This window comes from Pogonomyrmex barbatus, unplaced genomic scaffold, assembly GCF_055798465.1.
Source record: "Pogonomyrmex barbatus isolate J1 unplaced genomic scaffold, ASM5579846v1 scaffold3, whole genome shotgun sequence".
In the NCBI taxonomy this organism is placed as follows: Eukaryota; Metazoa; Arthropoda; class Insecta; order Hymenoptera; family Formicidae; genus Pogonomyrmex; species Pogonomyrmex barbatus.
This window is the reverse complement of record NW_028297127.1, coordinates 2,077,205-2,099,842: the sequence shown is the minus strand read 5'-3', so window position 1 is coordinate 2,099,842 and position 22,638 is coordinate 2,077,205. Positions and strand designations below refer to the sequence as shown.

The following is a 22,638-nucleotide window of genomic DNA, read 5'->3' as shown; positions in this document are numbered from 1 at the left end:
AGGTTTTTTTTCTTGATAGGGAGACGTGAGCGGGACAGTTTGAGAGAAACGAGCGAAATTGCCAAGAATCAAGATCGTTTAATTCTCACGAGTACAGATTCGTAGCTGATTAATGATTCTTCGGTTGATAATGAATGAGCAAATTTGTCGCAATAACAAGCCTATTTACCTCAGCGTGTATTGGTCGCTTATTTAAATAGATAATTAGACATCCTTTGCGCCTTTCTCTACGTGCACTCTCGCAATAATTGTGTGGAACGTGTGTATTTAGCGTGTATAGAGAGTGGGAACGCGCGTTTTTCTCCTTCGCGTCATTCTCACGTGTCCTTAACGCGTGAAGGAACTTTTCACACCGCCGAACGCTCGCCCGTTTTCAGTTCAGCAGCTAAAAACCTTTCAAACTTTTGGATTCTGATCTCGATGACGTCGCGAATCGATAGAATAAAAAGCCGCCATGGATATGGTATCTTAAAGTGAAATATCTCCGAGAATTTGGAAAATAAATCTATTACGAAGCTTGATTAGGCATTTCGATCAATAATAAAAATATATTTAGCTCATATAAGTGTGACGTAATCACAATCTATGAAATCTAGATCTCTCCTCACCATGCATTGAGAAAAATACGATCGCGGTCCCGGCAGGATGACCCAGATATTTTTCACATCTCTTACATTTAAGGAAGATTAAGAAATAGATTTTTCGAAATAGAAACAATGTCGGAATTATTAAAATTGATTACGTTTTATTCGCATGCGCGTTTATTCGGCTCGGCAGCAACAGCAGCAGCTTCCCAGTTTGAAAGGCTTTCTCGAGTAATCCTTGCTTAATTATCGAGATTCGCGCGCGCGTTCCACACGCGACTTTCCTCTCTGCTCGTTCGTGTCTCCTTCGTTTCTATTACTTTTATACATTATTTCGCACATGTCGGTTTTACATGTCGGGCTCGCAGCAAGCAATTGGTAATAAAGCGTTGTATGTCGTTTCGTCGCGCGATCAACGGAGGTGAAGAGAAGTTACTTTAACAAATCATCACTTACAGCAAGCTTAAGCCTAAGCAAACGTGCGTCGAGGCGAATTCGTATCAGAATTAATATCTCTAAATTCCTACGCGAATCTTACGAGTGGTATTTCGCGATGTGATAGAAGCTTAATATCGAAAACCGCATCGATTTTGATTTAAATACAATTAAAATAAATACAATTTGTATTCAAAAAAAAAAAAGGATGCTTTCTTCTTTTTTGCGTATCTATATGAAATAACATCCGCAAATAATACGAATTTCCCTCGACGAGTGTAACATAAATTAGCAGCAAGAACGACCGCTTAAAATCGGCGATACTTTTGTACAGGAGAGCTCGTTGCATTTAAAAGCACATGTCAAAAACTCGTCGCACCACTCGCTTTCACTCGGGTTCACAATCGACGATATCCCCCTTTCTTTCCTTATTTCCCCCCTCCCATTTTTTTTTATTAGTTGATATGATTCATTGATATGGTCCGTCGTAAGTTACGCTACTTTGTCGTCGTTACTTTGTTATTTGTGCGAAGAGAATTTAGGAGAAGTTCGCGCCTACAAACGGCGGAAAAAATGCGCAACGCACTTGTCGAACAACGCTTCGGGCCGGAATGGTTTTATTTATTTTTTTTTTCTTTTCATCTGGAAGTACGTATTTAACTATCACGCTGATAACAGAGACTGCCTTCTGCAATTTGTGTTTGGAATACGTTAAACGCTGGTGCCGCGTCAGATCGCGATGGATCATACAAATAAAATGGAGCAAGTTTATCTTCTATAAATTTTCTAACGTCGTCTCGTACGAGCGAGATCACTTTTAAGACGTAGAGCAAATGTTATTAACAGCAAAAATGGAGAGACCACTTCCGCCTCCGAGAAAAACGGCTTCTGCTTCGCGTTTTTACTTTCGTTCATCAAGAGCGATCGCTCCTTTTATTAATATGACCCAAGATAGATGGTATAATTAATGTACATATAAGATATTAATAATTAATATATGTATATATAACGATCAGAAATTATTATTTATAGAACAATAATCTTTCGTGACGATATTTATAATAATAATTAACGACGATAATGTAACGGTAATAAAGGTCACTGCGAGAGCTCGCAGCCTTTTTTTTCGGCGTTTACCGTATTTGAGATATATCCTACCGCATAAATCTCCCGATAACGCAGCATCAGATTCGATATCGTTGCGATCGCATTGCGTCAACGAAAGCGTTTTTAATATCACTCGAGATCCTTATACTCTTATACTTCGGCTACTGTCGCGATCGCCGATGCGTTGTGTTTCGTTTCGTTTCGTCACCTGACGCGTGTATGTGTACGTGTCTGTGTGCATATGTACGCTGTTTACACCTGCTCTCGATCACACTTTGTCATTATCCTCGACGTAACAAGAGAATTTCTAATCTCGACGTACGCGGCATTCCGTACGCTTCGACCCTCTGTCGCTTCTCGCGCGAGAAAGAATTCGACTTGTATCAAACGGTGCTAAGGATATACACAGAAAAAAAAAAAATTAGTCTTAAAGAGAGCTGCACTCATATTACCGCGATAGAATGCGATATGTTTCGTGACAACTTCCCTCATGTATTTATTTTATAGATTTGAAAATCCTTTTCCACAATTAATTCACGTGTCTACCAGATGGAATTTGTGTAAGAACGAAAAAAAATTTTTTTTTTTTATTTAGATCTTTTTCACTTCAATATATTTCACGTCCAGAGTTGTCAAAACTCTGTTTTATGTAAAAATTTCGCAGCCTGCAACTACAAAACTGATATCGCTAAACTAGATTACATGAAGAACATTGAGTTCTTAGAATTAAGCTTAGATACCTAATGTGATACAAAAAATTTACGCAAAAATTTGTTTATATAAGTGCACAAATGTATGTATATATGAATATATCTATATTTTAGATGTACATATGTGTGGACGCTTTTGTCGAAGTTATAATTTTCATATTTTTAATCTTGATTTGAGCAAAAATAATATTTGAATCAATATAAAATCAATCAAATTAAGACTTTTTAAGAAGATTATAATATTCTTGCTTATATATGAGAATACTTGCATTAATACAGATTTAAATTAAATCAAGACTAAAATTTTTCTAAGAAAATTCTGATTTTCTTATTTGTATATAAGAATATTTAATCTTGATTTAAGTACTAATCTTTTTTTTTCTGTGTAATTTCAAATAAATCGCTGAAGAAAGATCGTTATTGCTGATTCCTTCTCCATGTGCGCTTGCACAAATTGATAATTTCGCTCGGCAATTCGATCAAGAGATCCGTGTAACGCAAACGCAGAGAACGGATGTAAAAAAATTGGAAAATCTCGCGGAGACGCGAAAGAAACGGAATTCGGCGAAGAGCCACCCCGAATGTGAATACAAATCGGGGATGCGCACGTGCCTGTAACACTCCTCTGTAATACCAATTGGCCCCAGAAATGAAGAGGATACCGTGTTCATGTCTAAATATACGTTTATCCATTCCTCCATAAACTTGCCTTTTTCTGCCATCTGTTTCCCCTGTCCCTTTCCCGTTGTCTCCGAAGTTCGATTTTGTAATGTTTCTATCTCGATGAGAGATTCTATGGATTGAAATCTATTATGTATGCCTACACACAGAGTGTCCCGGACAATTTACCCTGGACCGCGGATGCTTCGGCGAGAGTTCGTCGGTCGATTTGTCTTTAAAGGAAATTCATTCGGCGGCTCCGCGTCTCCTGGCAATGTTCCATTATCGAAAGTCAACTGCCCGAGCAGTTCATTCGACGTACACGCTTTTGCACGTCCCGTCGTGTTCCCTTTCTCCGACGTCCGATTTTCTCACGTGCGCCTTTCGCCTATTTTCGCCGATCTCTCGGAATCGGCATCTTTGGCGTCGCGACGTCTTTCGTTTAAAGAGAAATCGATCCCGACGTTAGTCAAGAGAGTCCAGGAATCGAGAGAGAAAACACTCCGCACACACATAATCTACATCTCTTTCTCCCTTAGTCTTTCTCTACTTAGTCGCAAAAATCTACATCGGTCCATTCTCCGTTGCTTCTCGATTCCTCTATAACTTTTAAAATCGCGAGAAAACTGCAACAAAGTGTTGGAATCGACAAGACATAAAACCGTCGCGTTCCCTGTAGATATCTACTTACATCTTCGAAACAGCGATTAGCCTACGTTTTCTCCCTCTCGGTCTCTCTCAGCTAGCAGATAAAACGTGTTCAAACAGCTAAGCGTAACCATTGGAAAACGACACTTTTTCGCACTTTCCCTAATATGTAAGGACGATGGTACGTACGTAGACCTTTGTGACGAAGTCTGCGCGATATCGTCCGTTATAATTGCGCGTGTCTCGTCGTGCACGTGCCTGTACGTATGTGTGTGTGTGTGTGTGTGTGTGTGTGTGTGTGTGTGTGTGTGTGTGTGTCTGTTTGTCCATATTTAATATATAATATATCCCATTCTATTAACTAGTACTCCCTATAATTACGAGATAATACTACGTGTGGCTCGTAATCGACCGACCAATTTGATAACAAGTGATTTAGAAAGTAGCGGCGGATGCGCTCTTTTTTTTTCTTTCCTCGTATCTTGTTGGAATCGAGAGCAAACGCCCGCTAAAACCATCTCTCACTAATAATCTTCTTCTTCTTCTAATAATAATAATAATAGGTACGTATGTGTACACTTTGGTATCGGGATATATATCTCTGAATATAGAAAATCTTATATACAATTTACATTTAGGAATTCTCTCTCTCTCTCTCTCTCTCTCTCTCTCTCTCTCTCTCTCTCTCTCAGGCGGATTATTAACGATCATTATTAAACACGTTACACGCTACGTTTAAATACGGTATATTATGATTTAATAAACAAGGTCCTCTCTTTTCTTTTTTTTTCTCTCGTAAAAAAGGGCCGCGCCTCTCGTAAAGAAGATCGGCGCGCGAGGGACTGTCGCTCCTTCCTGTCATCGGGAGGATTTCGGGAAAGGGGGTGGATCACCCCCCCTCCTCGTTCCCGCGATTGTTTGCGCGGAAATTAGAGAATTTCTGGGACGATACGGCGCCCTTTCGAACACGCGGCAAGGTAGATCCGCGAGGCGGGAAATTAGCGAGCTGTTCGCGAGAGCGCCGGAAACGCCGTTTAACACGCGATTTAACGGCGTCGCGCGGAAAATGTACTGCCGATAACGGCCGACAAATTACCTAAGACGAAGCGGAGTTTAAGCACGCCTAACAATCGAGTAATACGCGACTACGTGTAACTGGTATACAACGTATACGCACGAGGACGATGTCCGTCTCACCGTCTCAGCGCGTCGGTTAATATCAACGAGAGATATGAATAATCCGTTTCGGTTTATTAAATTACGGTCGACGGAAGGGAATGGGATCCGTCCGTTGTTTTTTTTTTTTTTTTTTTCTTTCCGTCGGAAACGCGGAGCCGGAGTCCGGAATGCCGAGCGGCCGAGGGGATGTGCAACGGGGGGTCGTGGATGAAAATCAGGAGCGAGTCAAAACGAGCACGAGAGAATTCGCTTCCGCGGGATCGAGTACTCCGAACTTAAAGGCCAATCGAGCGATTCTCCGCGGAGGAATTCGTAATATCACGCGGAACAAATTCCCGTCCCGTTGATTCGGCCCCTTCCTCCTCTTCTTCTTCTTCTCCCCCCCCCCCCCGAGCGAAAAACGTGAGAGGAACATCGCGGGATAAATCATCGGGTGATTTTACGTGTAATTCGTTGAATAATATCCCGAATAGAATAATCTCTCTTCAACGGATATGTAGAGCAACGAAACGGCTTCTCTTGCGTGGCCGCGACTAAAAATGGCAACAATTCGATATCGGTATCGACGATCTAATCTTTTATCAAAGTCTACATAGTTTTTATTATTTTCAAATATCATTTTTCAAGAGTGGCTTGTACAAACCTACGTCCTTTTTTTTTTCGTGAGATCCATTTGAATTTCCATCGTTTGCGATTACGAAATTTTTTATATATATCTGAAATGTAACTAGATTAGTTTTAACTTTTCCAATTCATTTTATGGACATATCCGAATGAATATTAATCAATATATTAATATTCGTTGTGACGTTGAAGCTCTTCCTCTGAATGGCCATTTCTAGTCTCGGCTCGCCTCGATGATCACTGTAATTGACGGCATTCACGTTGCCAACAACTGACGCTGCGGCTTGGCCAAGGGATGTATTATCGACTGGTTCAAAGGATGATCTCCAATTTCTAGTCAGATCGCCGATTAGCAACCCTCGCCTCGCGTCGCCCTGTGCGTCCGTCAGTCTCGCCAATATCTCTTACAGCTGTTATTTATAGCGGGATTGAAAAGAGAATAAGTTCTTCAAATAACAAGTAAAGTAAGGCAACATAAGTGAGACAACAATGAGGATTCAATAGAACATTTTTTTTTATTACTTAAATGGGAGCGCGGTCGGAGCGGGTCGAAGGACGAGTATTCACAGCGGGGGAGGGGAGTATGAGACACGCGATAATAGATATTTTAAAATCCGAACCTCCAGTTCTCGAGTTCGGAATATTTCAAAGGCTAGGTTTCGGCTAGGTTTTCGCGGAGGAGGGGGGAGAGAGCATTATTATGAGGACGTGTGAACGTGGTGATTGAGTCGATTGGGGCTCGATTTAGGTCCTTGATGAACGTATGCACACCGCTCGATACACCCTCGAGACACTATCCATCTCGAGTACCGGCTATAAATACAGCCTTTCACACCGGAGCCGGTAGTCGAGATGTGTTCAAGTGCAGGCGGACCGTCATCGTCATTATCAACATCATCGTCGGGAGCCGCGGCGCGACAGTGATGTTACATCGATCGCATCGACGCCGACGGCGGACGTGCGACGACGTCGCGACGTGGCCCGTGGAACGTTACATATAACGTATATCGAGGAGGAAGAAGAGGCCGGCTCCGGTTTCTCTTCTCCGATATATCCGCGAAATCCGGGATGTGACGGGAAGGGAAGCCGCGAGAAACGCGCGTCACGGGAAACACCATCACGGACAACGTTCGACGATACCGCGCCGCAAAAGGGATGGAAGGGAGAAGGAGAGCGGGGGAAGGAGAAAGGGTGAATACGTGATGTAATTACTCCGCTAATAGTCTATGTTCGTCAGAGATTTCCCGTGGGAACGCCCTAAAAACGCCTCTCGGATCTAATCTTTCCCATGGAAAAAACATTAAAAACGCTGCGTCGATATGGAAAACGTGCGCTGTAATCACATGTACAATTACAATCTCGTAATCTCTCGCGACACGCCTGTCAACAAATCTGTGGCTACATGTGTGTATTGTGTGTGAATGTGTGTGTGTGTGTGTGTGTGTGTGTGTTTTCGATAAATTTGCATGCCCAACGATATAAGTTAATATAATCTGCGTGTTCACATATGCCCCGTATATATGTGTGTTACATCATGTGTCGTGCTGTGTCTTGCTGCTCGTTTGTAATCCTAATTAGCTAGCATAGTCATTACAAAATTCTTACAACTATTCAACAAAAACCAATCTCGTAACAACTTTTATCTACTTGTTATTCGTCGTCGTTTGCACACACACGTACTTTCACTCTTCACCCTTTCTCTCTCTCTCTCTCTCTCTCTCTCGTCCTTTCTCTCATTCGATCTTGCGCACTCTCTCCCTCCCTCTTCCTCTCTCTCTCTCTCTCTCTCTCTCTCTCTCTCTCTCTCTTTTTCTCTCCTGTCATCCTCGCGAAAAAACTTTCACGCGCGCGCATTACACCAGTCCCTAGTCGTCATGCGGTAGTCTCCGATTGCGGAGCATTGCGGAATTTTCATGGAAGGGCACCGGTCGCAGCTATTATCGATTCAACACGTTAGCCAAATTGAGGCGGTCCGCGAAAAAAGGCCACGCCAAATGGCCCCATGAGTGGGTCCCTTTTAAAGTCTTCATTTCCTCCAAGTCCCATATTTTCCAGAGTATATTTTATCGAGTCTAAATATGCTCGACGATAACGATCGTCGCATTCGAGAGATGTATCGCTAAATCTTTTAACGTCGTGGACCTTTTGGACTTCCTGGAATTTACATCTCTTTAATATCTCCGCCGAACTATGTATATTCGAACGAAATCCATGTATCTTCAGCACATTTTTCGCGTTCGCTACAAATTTCACTGAATTGATATATATTTTTACATAACGGAATCCGATAAATCGATCCCCGAGAAAGGGCCGCTTTATGGCTGCACTTTTGCCCTGGACCGCCTCGATTCCGAGCGATAAGAAATTCCGCGGATAAATCGCGCCTCGTATTCGTCGAACTTCCATGACAATTCGTTGTTTATCCGTATGCAAAAGGAACGATCTTGGCGTGAACGATACTTCAGCGGAAACTGAGAAGGGAGCGACAATTTTCGCGAGAACGATTACCTTGACGATCGCCAATCGCTCGACTAAGCTCGAGATTAATTTCGTAATTGTTTTACACGACGCTAATCATCGGGGGTCTCTTCGGCGCTGCAAAACAAGAAGTTTTACAGAAATTTCCTAATTATCCCGTCGCTATTATTAAATGGAGAGCTTGGAGTTATATAGACTTATATAGATAAGAAACACGATTGCGACAATCGCGATAACTCGGATTCGTCTCGCTACGATACATCTCGAGGAATTAATTATCGATCACGATTTTTTTAAATATTTGTTACCACTATTACTATTCATTTATGTTATTACTATAAGAAATAAGAAAATATGATATTTGTGGAAAAAAATTTGGGAAACGGTATGCCGCTGTCACAAGAGATTAGGTTCTTTGCGATAATGTGAAATAAAATTCTTTTCTAAATGAAAGATTAATTGTCCTCCCTGAAATTAAAACTCGAATCTTGATATTATTTATTTCATGATATGTTGCGTGATGATAATCAGTTTTATACAACGTTGCTGATATCGTTACAATTAATGTCAGACTTCCCGTATCAGCGAGCTGAGAAACGCACGATTGCTATCGTTGCTTTTGCCGACCCTCGTCGCAGATCGAGATTACCGCGGACGATTCCATGACGGAATCAAGAAAAACAAGAGCGGGAACTCGAGCACAGGGAAATCATACGGGCGATCGAGCGGTTTACTGCGTAAAGTATTGTAACTTAGGGATAAAAAAAGAGGCTTCACCCATCGACGAGCAACGCACACGCGAGTCGAGTAAAATCCTTCGTTCGCCGACGACCGAAGGTGTACTCCTGCCTTCCGCAGGAATTCGTACCAATTTGATCCGTCAAGGCCCAGAGCCGAGTTCTCAAAATTGAAAATTATAAAACTTTTTTCCCTTAGCATCCTTAGAAAATTATCTTTAAAATTCGAAGTTTCGCAGAATATTCTCTAGGCCCGCGTTCGTACAAACGTAACGGGGTACGACGCGCCGCAAATCTTTTTGACGGAGTCTTCGCCTGTCGCGAATAAGTCGTTTGTCGTCTTGGCGAAACCAGCTCTTGGGATATCATTCGGCGGATAACGGCGGGGCCCGGTTTCTCTTTCTCTCTCTCACTCTCTCTCTCTCTTTCTCGAAGGATCCTTGCCAGCAATCGCACGTGCCGTCGTGTCGAGTCGCGGCGTGTAACGCGGACTTTTACATAACAGCACACTTCTCCTTGAGTCTTATCGCGTTGTTGCTCTGCACCGGCTGTAACGACACCGACCGGTTCTTCTCGAGGGTGAGCAGGTCCCGGAACAGGGCGTCCACGTTGTGGTTCGTCTTGGCCGATGTCTCCAGGAAGCCGCAGCCCCAATTGGCCGCCTCAGCCGCGCCCTCGCTCATCGACACCTCACGCACCGACGGGCTCTCGTCGCACTTGTTCCCGACCTGGTCGATGGATCAACGATGGAATATCGTGCTGAGTCGCGCGACATTAAAAGGCGGGAAAACGACACCGAGAAAGAAACTTGAAATGGGCGGAAGATGCAGGAATGGAAATTCTCGCTCTCGCTCTCGCTCTCTCTCTCTCTCTCTCTCTCTCGTGAAAATCGAATTAAACCGAGAGTCAATTGAATTCCGGGAAAAAAAATAAGAGTCGAGTACGTCGCGATTTGCAGAATTCACAGGTTTCTTCGTATTCTGTTCGATCCGAAGGCTGTTAGACGAGGAAATGGCGCTCTGTTCTTTATTTCGATTAAAACTCCCGAGCGAAAAACAGCAAAAAAATAATATATTATTGATTTTCTTTTAATTCGATATTAAATGATTGAACAACAGAAGTGAAAGTGCAAGAGCATGATTCGTGATGATTAAATATTTGGCATCGTTCGAGCCTTCGTGCGTGACAGGCGCCTTTCGTCGAGCTCACGAGACACGCGCGAAATAATATCGCGTTTAGAAACATTTTTACGATTATTCAGGCCGCGAAAGGATGCAAGATAAGCTGGACAGTGTATTTATAAACGAGCTCGAAAGCGCTCGTTCGGTTTATCGGCTTTGCGGCATCGGGATAACTGAGAAACTGAAAGCTGAAACAAATGGAGGTGTTGCGGCGAGTCCTTACCAACATAATGGGTATCTGCGAGATATCTTGACCCTTGAGCTCCCGTATCACGGCCCAGATCGGCCGCAACTCCTCGAGGCTTTGCCGTGAGCACACCGAGTACACCAAGATGAAGGCGTGACCTTTGCTTATGGAGAGCCGCTGCATCGCGGGAAACTGATGGGACCCCGTTGTGTCCGTAATTTGAAGTGTGCATATGTTTTTGTCGCAACTTATCACCTGAAATGCGACCTATCGATCACGATCGCGTGTCGACCTGGCCTGAGATTCTCGAATATCTATCTCACATACATATCGCATATGAAAATATCTATAATACAGACATAGCGGCATAGATTATAAAATGTTCACATGCGATATTTTTCGAAAATAAAGTCCCAGACTTGGAAATCTCAAATCTATATCGTACACATGTCGCATAATACGAAAATTTATAATATATGTGACATAAGACTATAAGATTTTCGCATGCGACATTTTTCGAGAATAAGACTCTAGGCCTGGGAATCTCAAATCTACATTATACATGTCGCGTACGAAAATTTATAATATACGTATATTATAGGATTTTCCCATGCGACATTTTTCGAGAATAAGGCCCAAGATGTCGAGCCGATCGCGACTCGGCTCGACTCGATCCCCGATTCGCGCCCACCAACTCGTTTCGACTTGACTCAACGAGTCAAATCGAAGCAGGTTGGACGTCTGATGAATCGAGTCGATTGAGTCGCGAACGTTTGAGAATCCCGCGCGATTCCATCGTTAACACTTCTCGTCGCGCACACAGCGAGAGTCCCACCAGCATCGTCATTGTGTTTTTATCATATAAAATGCACACATATGCGCGCTGTATACGCATGTGTGTCTTTGTCAGAATTCACGTATACACACGTCAGAATACGCGTATGCATATCTAAATGTATCAATCAATAGAGTTACGCACAAAATCGTCAACCGAAATCGTTGCACAACGCGCGGCAAATGACCGAGATAATCGAGTCGTTATAGGCCTGTTTCTTTTTTAGCTGAACCTCTTGCATCATTCATCTTTTCTCTCTTTCTCTCCATATTGGAGAAAAAGAGAGGAAAGGTGAATGGTGCAAATCGATTCTCTTACAGAAATCCAATTTAATATTGGCGAATTTAAAAATTATTTATTTTGCGTATCAAAAGTGCTGTATATAAATAATGAATCACTACCTTCCAGTATTAAATTTCTATAAGAGAAAAAATTCAATTAAAAAAAAAAAAAAAAACTAAAAAAAAAAAACAAAAAAAAAACCAGACCTTATGTCGCAAGCACACGCTACCTGCAACACGAATAATTCAAACTCATCGGTGTGTGATTTGCATGCGCGTGTGTCCCGGCATTGCGAGAAGATCTCGGATTTTCCATGAATAACGTCACGCCGTCACGAACTTGACGATTTAAACAACCTGTCGTTCTCCCCGACCACGTGCCGTGACGCAATGTGTCATAACGCGTAATTAACTCGGCGTGCATACGCCGATGGTCCTATCGCGGTCAGACAAAACGGTAAAACAGTCGCGGATACACGACGTGTGCTTTCGGCATATGTATTTCCGCGATTAGCATATGTATTATTACCGTTAATTCTCTACTTTACCGCTGCCGGCTTACTGGCCCCCGGATATTCCCGATATTGCAGCGGCGGCGAGTCGTTTGCAAATTTAATGTTTTTCCTCGCACACATCAAACGCACGCATACGCACATACACGCGCGCGCGCGCGCGCGCGCACACACACACACACACACACACACACACACACACGTTGGCGTACGTCAGTTCCGTATTATCGGCACCGGATGCGCGGATGGAAATATTAAATTCGCAAATGGCAGATTTATCGCGATGCGGACGCGTGTGCACGCGCACAAGATACGAGGACATCCGATTAATCGCTCGCTAAATCTCGATTCTCGCGGAAATTACCGTCTACATGGTAGCGTCCGTCATGTCGCATGCATAAAGACCGTCCTTCACGATCTATAATTAGCGACATAGAGGGTCCGATTTGCAATTTTGCGCGACGCACGTGCGCGCCTGATTAATTTTTCCACGAATCAAAATCGGGCAACATTTATCAAATACGTTGTAGAAATGAAGCTTTGTGAAACATTAATTAGAATTAACTATCGCACACACAAAATCCTAAATATAATTACATTACCTTTATATTACACTTATAACACAATCCAACGTAATAAATTCACAGAGTCAAAGGAATAAAAAAAAAAAAAAAATACGATTAGACTTCGGCTTGAACCGATTATCTGGTTAATCCTTTATCATAGCTTTATCGTAGGAAAAAAAAAAAAAAAAAAGAAAATGAATAAATTGTAAAAATAAAAGAGAGAATATGAGCCAGATTTCAGTCAAATCCTTTCCATCGAGGAGTGATCGTTATTTCTGGTTGATTAATATAAAATAAATTATATACAGATTGGGAGAAACCGCGGCTGTGAGCATGTCATCCGCACAAAAAAAAAAAAAAAAAATAGGGTCGCGCGTTTAAGGGGGTTAGCCCAGCCACTCGCGTACCACTCGCTTACCTGTCTGTAGGTGTCCTCGATGGTCGGTATGTAGGACTCGCGGAAGGACCCCTTCACGAAGCGCAGCACGAGGGAACTCTTGCCGACGCCGCCCGCCCCGAACACGACCACGCGATAGTCGTTGCTCTGCTCCGGCATCCTGACATCTGCCGTCCCGGCGACGTAAACCCCCGGCGCTCGGGGTCCGCGTAGAGAGAGACGACGCGGGGGGATGGGGCGAAGGAGAGAAGAGAGAGAGAGAGCGTGCGTCGTGCGTATACACGGGACGATCACTCTCCTCGCAACCCCCGATTACACCGTCCGACCTGCCGTACGACACGCAAACTGTACCGGGTGTCTCGAGACCACCGTCGACCACCGTCCTTCCGATCGACCAATCTGGGGGGGGGGGGGAGCGATTCTTTTTTCACGGAAAATACGACAGGCTCGCTTACGACCGTATTTTTTTTTTTTTAATCTTTATTAAAAGTGCCATAATTTTTAAATTAAACTTCCTTTAAAATCTGGAAATTGAATCAGATTGCGATTTTCGGAGGTCCGAGCTAAAAATTTGGAGGGAGAAATAAAGCGCGATTGACCCTCGATTGTTTTTCCCTTGAAAAAGAATCGATTCCAAGTTGACGACGGAGAGGGACATCCGGTGGTCATCTGGGACACCCCATGTATAAAACGCGCACGCCATGGTCTCCGCTCCGCGCTTCGCCCACGCGGTTAATAATCTGAATCTACGAAAGGTTACATCCGTCCTTCCGCGCATATCTCGTGACGTATACTCCTCCGATGACGACACCCACGAAACCGCATCCAACCGTATGCGCCCCCGTCACCTCCCCTCCCTTTGTGTGGACTCATGCGGGTCTACTCTTGGCTGTCCGCGCCTCTCCGCCCTTTACATCTCTCCATAATTACCGGATTTATATATATATATATATATATATATATATATATATATATATATACTTTACGCCCTTTCACATCTCTCCCGAGTGTATAAACATATCTATTTCACTATAAAAAAGCGTGGGAGCTAGGTCGAAGAAAAATGAAGCTCGAGAGCAACTTGACTCGAGAGCGAATTGACTAATCAAAGTTGGGAATTCTTCAGAACGTAAGATTGCCATTTTGAAACTCTCGGACGTGAATAATCGATTCATTTACTGTTTAAATCTTACTGCTTGTATTGTTACATGCGCCATAAGAATACGTAATTTGCCGTGACCAGCGCGGCCCGGACGTCCGCGAAAATCTGTTCTTTCCACTTAAATCATCTACCTCTTGTTACAATTTATCTTTCTCTTCCTTTCCCTCAACACGATCTGACTATACTCGTTTCGTTCTAAGCATGCTAAAATTACGAATTTCAAAATTTATTTTCTGAAGATAATTGAAAGTAGATCCGTTCAAATTGATCATTTTTTACTTTGTGTATTAAATGATGAAAAGAGGAAATTGCATGAAGCCTGAATAATATAATAATCGACTTAATAATTTCTTTTCGAAGAATTTTTTTCCTTCTTGATAACAAGAGCAAGAGAGAAAGTTCAAACGATTGGAAATTCAAACGATCAAATATAATTAAAATCATTAATAGAGAGAATTCCGCGAATTTTATCGTTCCAAACGAAAAAAGTCGCCCTGTCTCGATCGAGAATGACTCGCAAACAAGAAGCGGAATTTCCCGTCCTTCCACGCGGATGCTTTCACGTAATTTCGATAAATTTCAATCTCGATACTGTGTACTAAATACACAATTTACTCGCCAATCATCGAGTATTTACATTCGGTAGAAATCAAACGCGAAGATCCCTTTCGCGACGTCGGAAAATTGCAGAAGCAATCGAGGAAGGCAATTGCCCGAAATGCTAAACAACGAAACACGTGAGCCGTCATCACGGCTTCGTCTCTAATGAGCGTCACGAAACGCCACGGAGGAGAGAGAGGGGGGGGGGGATGCCTTCGTTGCTCGTGGAAAAATATCGTTGCCACCCCCACCCATCCCGTGGGTCGCAATTACCCCGATCGACCTCTTTGAATTTCCGTCTCTCCGATAAGTTTACGCTAACGTGTTTTTTTTTTTTTTTTCTTTCGGAACACGCAACTCGCGATGTTGCCTCGCGTGACGCACGATCGCGACACGACGTCGCGTCTCGTCGAGAGACGCGACCGGTCGAATCCTGATTCGCATTCTCGCCGGGCGTCTCCGACGGCCACGCACGGGAGATCATTCTTCGCCTCGATCGACGGCCGTCGACATTTTGCAGCGCGTTACCTTCCGCGCCGAGATTCGTCCCGGTCGGGAGCGACGCGATGGTCCCAGATTCCGATCGAGAGCGACGCGAACGCGTCACGAATGCGCGCAAAGTTTTTCCCTCGCGAAGCGCGACATCGCACTTGCGACATGCACTTTTCGAATCGAAGCAGGCACCGAGAGCCTTGCCGTCACTCGGAGATAGGAAAGAGTGAGAAGCGAAACGCGGTCACGAGAGAAGTGCGGACCCATTGGGGCACACATCTAATCCTGGACGATCATGGTCGTCGGTATCGAGTCACGCGCGACGTCCGATTGCATCCGGTGGGGACACTCGCGGACGATGTCGCGTCACCTCGGGTGAACCAATAACGGGGGAACCGTCGGCGGGCGAAGGGCGGTCGGGAAGTTATCGATAAGATGAGAAACCTGCCGTTGTGCGGTCGAGCGACGGGTGACTCTTTCGAAGGCTTCCTTCCCCGGCGTTCCGCAGGCGGGCCGCGCTGGTCGGCCGCGCTCGACGACTTCCTCGACGGCTGTCGCGCTCCTCGCGGTCGGGTCACTCGCGCTGCGTACGCGTGCGTGGGTGCGTGCGTGCGTGCGTGCGTTCGCCACCGCGGCGGATGAGAACGACAACGATTCGCACGTCTCCGTTCCGTTCTCCGTTCACGCTTCGTCCCGTCACGTCTCGTTACGTTACGCTCGTTACGGAATCGCGGCGAGCCGACGCGGCGAACTAGGCGCTAGGCGCTAGGCGGTGCGCGCCACCCGAACGTCAACCCCCCTGAAGTTCGTCCCGCTCGTCTCGCGGCGGCCGCGGCTATCTTCGCGCGTATAAAACGGCGGGCGCGCACAGTCGACCCTGGCCGCGTCGCTTTTCCCTTCACGTACCGACCGACGACGTGGTGCTCGTATCGCGTGATTTTCCCGCGATCGGCATGACTGTATCCCGCGCTCGTTCCTTCTTTCCCTTTCTTTCCTGGATCCGCGCGAACTCCCCCGCGATCTCGCGGGCGAAAACGAAGCGCGCGCCCTCCGCGTACATAGGCGGATGTACTCGCGGGCGCGCATGTGTGCGTGTGTGTGTGTGTGTGTGTGCATCCATTGTGTGCGTATCGCCTCTGAAAATCAATAGCGTCTCTCTGTGTGAGATGTGTGTGAGATGAGGATGTGTGGAGCGAGCGAATGGCGCCAGTGGCGTGACCGCGCGAGGTGCACCGTCGGCGCGAATTACGCAGATGATGGAGAACGTCATAATTTCGGCGATAGTTGATCTCCTGTCAATACCGTGAATGCTACTTCGCATTAATTATCGTACAGGGATTCGACTAAAAAAATTTAATTCGGCAAAATGTTTGATAAATATGCGGTTTGCAAATGCTTTCTCTTCCGATTTCCCTGTAATTTTGTAAATGTGTATATTTTCATGTATAGAATGTATTCTGAGAAGGAAAATCATCACTCAAATTTTTTTTTGACATTGGCAAGTGAAAAATGATAATTTGTGGCTGCATATTTATCATATTCTCTATTTTAATTAATTAAAAACATAACTTATTTTCTTATATAATGTAGCAGAGAATAATTTATGATTCAAAACTCATATTTTTTTTCATTTTTTTTTTATGTGGCTTGAAGTTCAAAAAACTTTAAAATTAAAAAAAAAAAGAAAAACGGGACTTGTGCAAGGAGTTTTCTTCTTAATATATTTTTTATGCATGAAAATAAATAAATTTACAAAATTAGGAAAATTAGAGGAGAGAGAGCATTATGCTGCATTTATTTGCCAAATGTAATTTCTGTAAAATTCCCTCTATAGAGGCAGATTTTGAACAAAATATACTATCAATTTCTGATGGTAGAAAAGCAGCAAATTTCAAATAGCATCTGTAATAACTGACGATATTCACAAACTACTGATAGAAATATAACAAAGTTTGTTAATGTCAATATAGATTGACGATAAAAACTGAGTGGAATCTGACATAATATGACAGATTGGCAGCAGAAATTAGGTTCTGCTTGATTTCTACCGCCAGTCTGTTAGCACAGAATGTCAATAAATTCTGTCAAGAGAACAGAAACAGACTGCGATGAGGTCACTTTGCTAACATTTTTTAATTATCTGTTACTAAATCTACTAACATTTTGCTGATTAGGATAGTCGCTCGATTAAATAATGTAAAATTACTTAATAATGTAAAATTACTTAACTTAGCATATATTGCAATACATATTGAAAGCTCCAAGTATAATCATACAAAAAAACCATTCTCTTTTCTTTTTTTTCTAGCAGATGTATTTAAAAATTTATTACATTCGCTATCTTTTATTATATAAATATACCTTGTACAAGAGAGATAAGAACAAGAATCCAGCTTGAGAATATTTTATGTACACATTCTTACTGCTAATATTTTCCATACAGCACAGATCTTGCAGCTATATTGCGACAATATCGTTGCAATATTGTAATATTGTGACAATATTGCAAAGTTTGTGCAGAATTTGCATATGAGTTGTATCACAAATTACGTTTTCACTTTGTTTCAGTGTCTTTCAACAATGGATTTTTTATTACAGGTTCGCTTCCTTCGAGGACGATGCTATCATAAATCCATTTGCGATTATTCCTTAACAGAATCATAATTCAAATATATTATTTTATAATAAAACGAGCCATTTATATCATTACATTTACTTGATAAACAGTAAAATTTTATAAAAAATTACCTGCAGTCATGACCACATTTTGGAGAAGAGCATTTAGGACATGGAAAATGACATCCAGGGCAATCTAGACTTAAACAATCGCAGAGATCATCCGACGTTCGTATGTAAATACCCTTCTCGTCGTACACATGCTTCCTGTGACTCTGATACAATCGACGATATAGTTTGCGCTTCTCTCGTTCGCTGTGCTCCGGATCAAAATTCCTCAAAAACTTCTTGCTTAAGTTATCCACGGCCTTTTGTCTCGAACCCCGAGTACTCTTCTGCAAAATGCAAATGATTAACTTCCTGCTTTTTTATTGACGATTACAATTCGATAAACAATTAAAGCGCTTACTCTCTCGCCACGCGCAGATGCTTGATTGGTTGATGCGTTTTCATTGCTCCTGGAATTCTCCATTCTTCGATTGTCCGCCGGCATAAAAGTTTCTAAAGCGAACTCGAGAGCGCTTATCGCGCTTGTAAGTAATCAAGCCTCCCTTTTCGGGAGGATTTTCCTAAAAATAAGAATTTTTGATTCATCGAAATTGTCAACTTGCCATTGAATTTCAACGCTCTTAATTTTTATTAATAAATATAATAATTAATATAACAATTTTACTAGATTTTGTTGTGAGTTTTTACATACCACAATTCCAAATGTTTTGAACTCTTCTGACGTCAACAACGAGCGTGATAGGTTAGGAACGTCGCGCTTCGAGTCGCTCCTGCCTGAAGTTAGGCACTTACGCATCGAGCGCGCCGTATCTAGATATTCATGAGTGTGATTCAGATTTTGACAGGTTTGGACAGGTTTGATAAGGGATCAACGAGTGCAAAGTGAACGACGAGTTGTAACTTGACGTTACTAAATTGATGGACGGAGAAATAATTCTTGATTCTTGACAACATTGAAGGATAGTTGCCAAAGCGCGAATAGCGGCAACTTCCATTCAGTGCCTAACTTCGGAGCGCAGACTGGGCCTTTACAACGTACACTGACGGTTTCTGAGTGACTGAAAGAATCGCGCGAGAAGACGAGAAGAAACCGCCGAGATGGCCAGCGGACAGTCGTATAGCATTGTGGAATATTTTACAGAACACGAGGGCTATCGGTGCGGCTACTGTAAGAGCACCAATACGAACTTCAGTCATGGTGAGTGTAAAAGTACTTTGCTACTTGTTGACATTGAAATACTTTGCCCTTGTATGCGTGAGCCTTTGATATTTTCCAAGATGAAAGTTACATTCTTTTACCACGTAAAATAAATTGTTTGTTATCAGGTATGTGGACGCATATGTTGACGGTGCAGGACTATCAGAGTTTGATAAACAGAGGCTGGAGACGGAGCGGCTGCTACTGTTATAAACCTACTATGAACCAGACGTGCTGTCCACAATATACCATCAAGTGAGTAATATTCCTGATCAATAGAGAAAAAGAGATATGATCTTGCTTAACTCTGGGCAATATGGATCAAAGCAACATGTTAAACAATGTTGTATGGATAATGGTTTTAGATGCGAAGCACTAGATTTTAAAATATCAAAGTCTCAGAAAAAAATTCTAAAGCGTATGACCAAATTTCTAAGGAATGAATTGACAAATGACAGTGCTAGTCTAACAGGAAATGATCAACAAGATAATATAGGTAAAATTTTTAGAATTATGAAGACTGTATTCAACAACATATGTAAGCTGTTCATTAACCTTATGACATTTGTAGATATAAGTAACGAAGAAGCATTAAATTATCCTAAGCATAAAATGAAAGTGCAGAAAGATAAGTCTCAAATTAATGTTTCATCTGTCGATGATGAAGTCAGTGAGAGATTGTCTATCAATCCAGAAAAAACAGAAAGTCAAAAAAATTCCACTTCAAGTAGTAGTCAAGTACAGCCAACAAATTCCGATAGCAAAAATACTTTACACATTAGAAATGAAATTGCTGATGCAGTGCCTTGCAAAAAAGCAAAGCTCTTACGCATAGAACGTAAGAAAAATAAATTGCTGGCTCAAGGTAAATCACAAAGTGAAATCGAGAGCATTATGAAAGAAAAGAAACAACAGAATTGTGTTAAGAACATAGAAGAATTATTCGAAGAGATATACACTGGATTGAAAAAATTGGAGGTAATACAACACCGATAATTAAATAAAAACTACTTATTCTGTCAGACCTTTTTTTTATATATACAAAATATCGTTCTTCTTTCTTTTATGCATCATTTTTAATATGGTCCTCTTTTCTCCAATTTTTGATATATTAAAAGATAAAACAAGTCAAAAATTCAATCATAGTACATTTTTATTAAACAATGCTAATTTTATATCGAAGATTCAACATATTTTTATATTATTATTATGTGTTTAGTTATATTGTATTATATATTTTTTTCATTGTGATTAGTCATTCAGTTTTTTATACGGATTGAGATTTGTATTAATTTAATAATTATTTGTGTAAGTTGAGACTAGTACGAACTGCGCCAATGAGCTCCGAGTACCTAAAAACTTCGAAAGAATCTTATGAGCTTTATAAAAAATATCAGACTACAATACACAGAGACCCAATCGAGAAGCTCACAGAACAACAATACATGAGATTTCTCGTGAAGTCGCCTTTGCAGGTAATTTCTAGATTTAAATTTTCCATAGCGCGCGCGCGCGCGCGCACGCGCACGCACACACACACACACACACACACACACACACACACACACACACACAAAATATCTAGAAGTAGTCGACTATGCGCTTTCTATTCTTTTTTATTGTTATCGAAGCCGATTAAGTCTATTCGAAATTATATAATTCTATCGCGGCACACTCATAAGAAATCACACTGGCGATCTTGCGATGAATCTTACGTGAAAACTATAATGTCATGATTGGAGCAAAGTGGACCTCGCCTCTTAATCAAACAGGGAATTTGTAATTGCACTATTGCTCGATATGACAATTTCCATAACATAATCTTATTTATTGTAAATTTTATATTTGTAAATCAGATAAAATTGATGAGAGTGATGTCAGACGAATTCATGAGCACTTTCGAAGTGAGTGCGAGTCTTTATAAAAAATATCAAATGACGATTCATGGCGATACACCGGATGAATGCGATCAAAAGTCATTCTTCGACTTCCTTGTCAGGAGTCCTTTGCAGGTACACTTTGTATCTAATCTCTTGATGTTTATTCTTGAAAGAAAACTAGAAGACTTGTTTATACATAATACTATTGCGCGAATATTATTTTGAGCTTTACGAAAGCGCAGAGTCTGCAATGTTTTCAATGGATCATGACTTATCACTGAGTTTTAATAATTATTATAAAGTGAAATGAGACCTAAAGTAAAATAATATTTTAAAGCAATGGATACCCGATACTGGACCATCTCATGGATACGGTTCTTTCCATGAGCAATATTGGTTGGATAATGAACTGATAGCGGTTGGAGTAATTGACATTCTGCCTTCATGTATCTCAAGCGTGTATTTCTTTTATGATCCAGCATACAGTCAACTTTCTCTCGGAACTTTTAGGTTTGTAATTCTCAAGATAAAAATTTATTTCTTTTTGGATGTCTAAGATTCTTATAATACAACAACACTTATGATTCTTATGATACAACTAAATTAGTGAATCAGTTATAATTTTAATATAAACATAAATAAAAATATAAATTTCTAATATAAACATATTTTTTGGTTCTAGTTCTCTTCGAGAAATTTATCTAACGAGACAGCTTAACAAAGTCGCGAGTAATTTGAGATATTATTATATGGGCTTTTATATTCATTCGTGTCCGAAAATGCGATACAAAGCTAAAATGCGGCCGTCGAAGCTTCTATGTCCAGAAACATATGTATGGTGCGATATTGAACCTAGTCTAGCTAAATTGAACAACGATAAGTATAGTCGTCTGAACGATGATATCGATGCTATCGACGAGGATGGCGTAGTCAATATTGAAGAGGTATTTTCGTGATAATTTTCTGAGCAATTGTTCATCTATAGAAATTTCTCTTCTTTAGGTATTGATACTACATAAGAATATCGCAATGCCATATAAGAAATACAGATCACAACGAACAACGCGGGAAGAAAAACGCGAGGTGAAGGAATATGCCAGCCTCGTTGGAATGCCATGTGCACGAGAGATGTTGCTCTTGCGCTATTCTAGAGAATAATTAGTTAATATAAAACCGATGAATAAAAAATTATCTCAAGAACCTTTGCATCAAACAACGCTTTGGTTACTTAAGAAACTAAGACAATGACTAATGTTAATGTACAAAGAATTTCATGTATATTAAATTATTATTATTAGAAAACTATTATTAAAAAATTGTTTTATAAATAACAAACTGTGATGCAAACGATTGAATTCTTTAGTAGAAAATATAAGATGCGCATAATAAATTATAAAGATATTTTTTAGTTTAGAACTGACACTAAGAAACGCAAAATCAAAAAATAAAATGATTATTTGTAAAGATTCAATCTAATTTTCTTTTCATAAATTCTTGTTC

At 41.6% G+C, this 22,638-nt stretch overlaps 3 protein-coding genes across 5 annotated transcripts; 1 reads left to right on the top strand and 2 right to left on the bottom strand.

Moving 5' to 3' along the window:
* Window positions 1-58: 58 nt before the first annotated feature.
* On the bottom strand, window positions 59-16,363 carry LOC105426342 (GTP-binding protein Di-Ras2). Its single transcript, XM_089079502.1, has 4 exons — window positions 15,824-16,363; window positions 13,143-13,447; window positions 10,567-10,785; window positions 59-9,890 (listed from the first exon to the last, which is right to left on the bottom strand). The coding sequence occupies exons 2-4, from the start codon at window positions 13,278-13,280 to the stop codon at window positions 9,657-9,659; spliced, it is 591 nt and encodes a 196-aa protein (XP_088935628.1). The 5' UTR covers window positions 13,281-13,447; window positions 15,824-16,363; the 3' UTR covers window positions 59-9,656.
* A 1,126-nt stretch (window positions 16,364-17,489) lies between these two features.
* On the bottom strand, window positions 17,490-18,603 carry LOC105426338 (ARL14 effector protein). The gene is made up of 3 exons (XM_011637514.2): window positions 18,461-18,603; window positions 18,124-18,386; window positions 17,490-18,023 (listed from the first exon to the last, which is right to left on the bottom strand). Exons 1-3 carry the CDS (start codon window positions 18,542-18,544, stop codon window positions 17,930-17,932), a joined length of 441 nt encoding a protein of 146 aa, XP_011635816.2. The 5' UTR covers window positions 18,545-18,603; the 3' UTR covers window positions 17,490-17,929.
* A 520-nt stretch (window positions 18,604-19,123) lies between these two features.
* On the top strand, window positions 19,124-22,609 carry Ate1 (arginyltransferase 1). 3 transcript variants are annotated; one of them, XM_089079494.1, is made up of 9 exons: window positions 19,124-19,258; window positions 19,387-19,513; window positions 19,624-19,754; window positions 19,830-20,236; window positions 20,572-20,733; window positions 21,115-21,270; window positions 21,476-21,648; window positions 21,821-22,082; window positions 22,141-22,609. In XM_089079494.1, exons 1-9 carry the CDS (start codon window positions 19,159-19,161, stop codon window positions 22,294-22,296), a joined length of 1,674 nt encoding a protein of 557 aa, XP_088935620.1. In that variant the 5' UTR covers window positions 19,124-19,158; the 3' UTR covers window positions 22,297-22,609. The 3 variants fall into 3 exon arrangements, with proteins under 3 accessions (XP_088935620.1, XP_088935622.1, XP_088935621.1); XM_089079496.1 differs by lacking the exon at window positions 20,572-20,733; XM_089079495.1 differs by lacking the exon at window positions 21,115-21,270.
* Window positions 22,610-22,638: the final 29 nt, after the last annotated feature.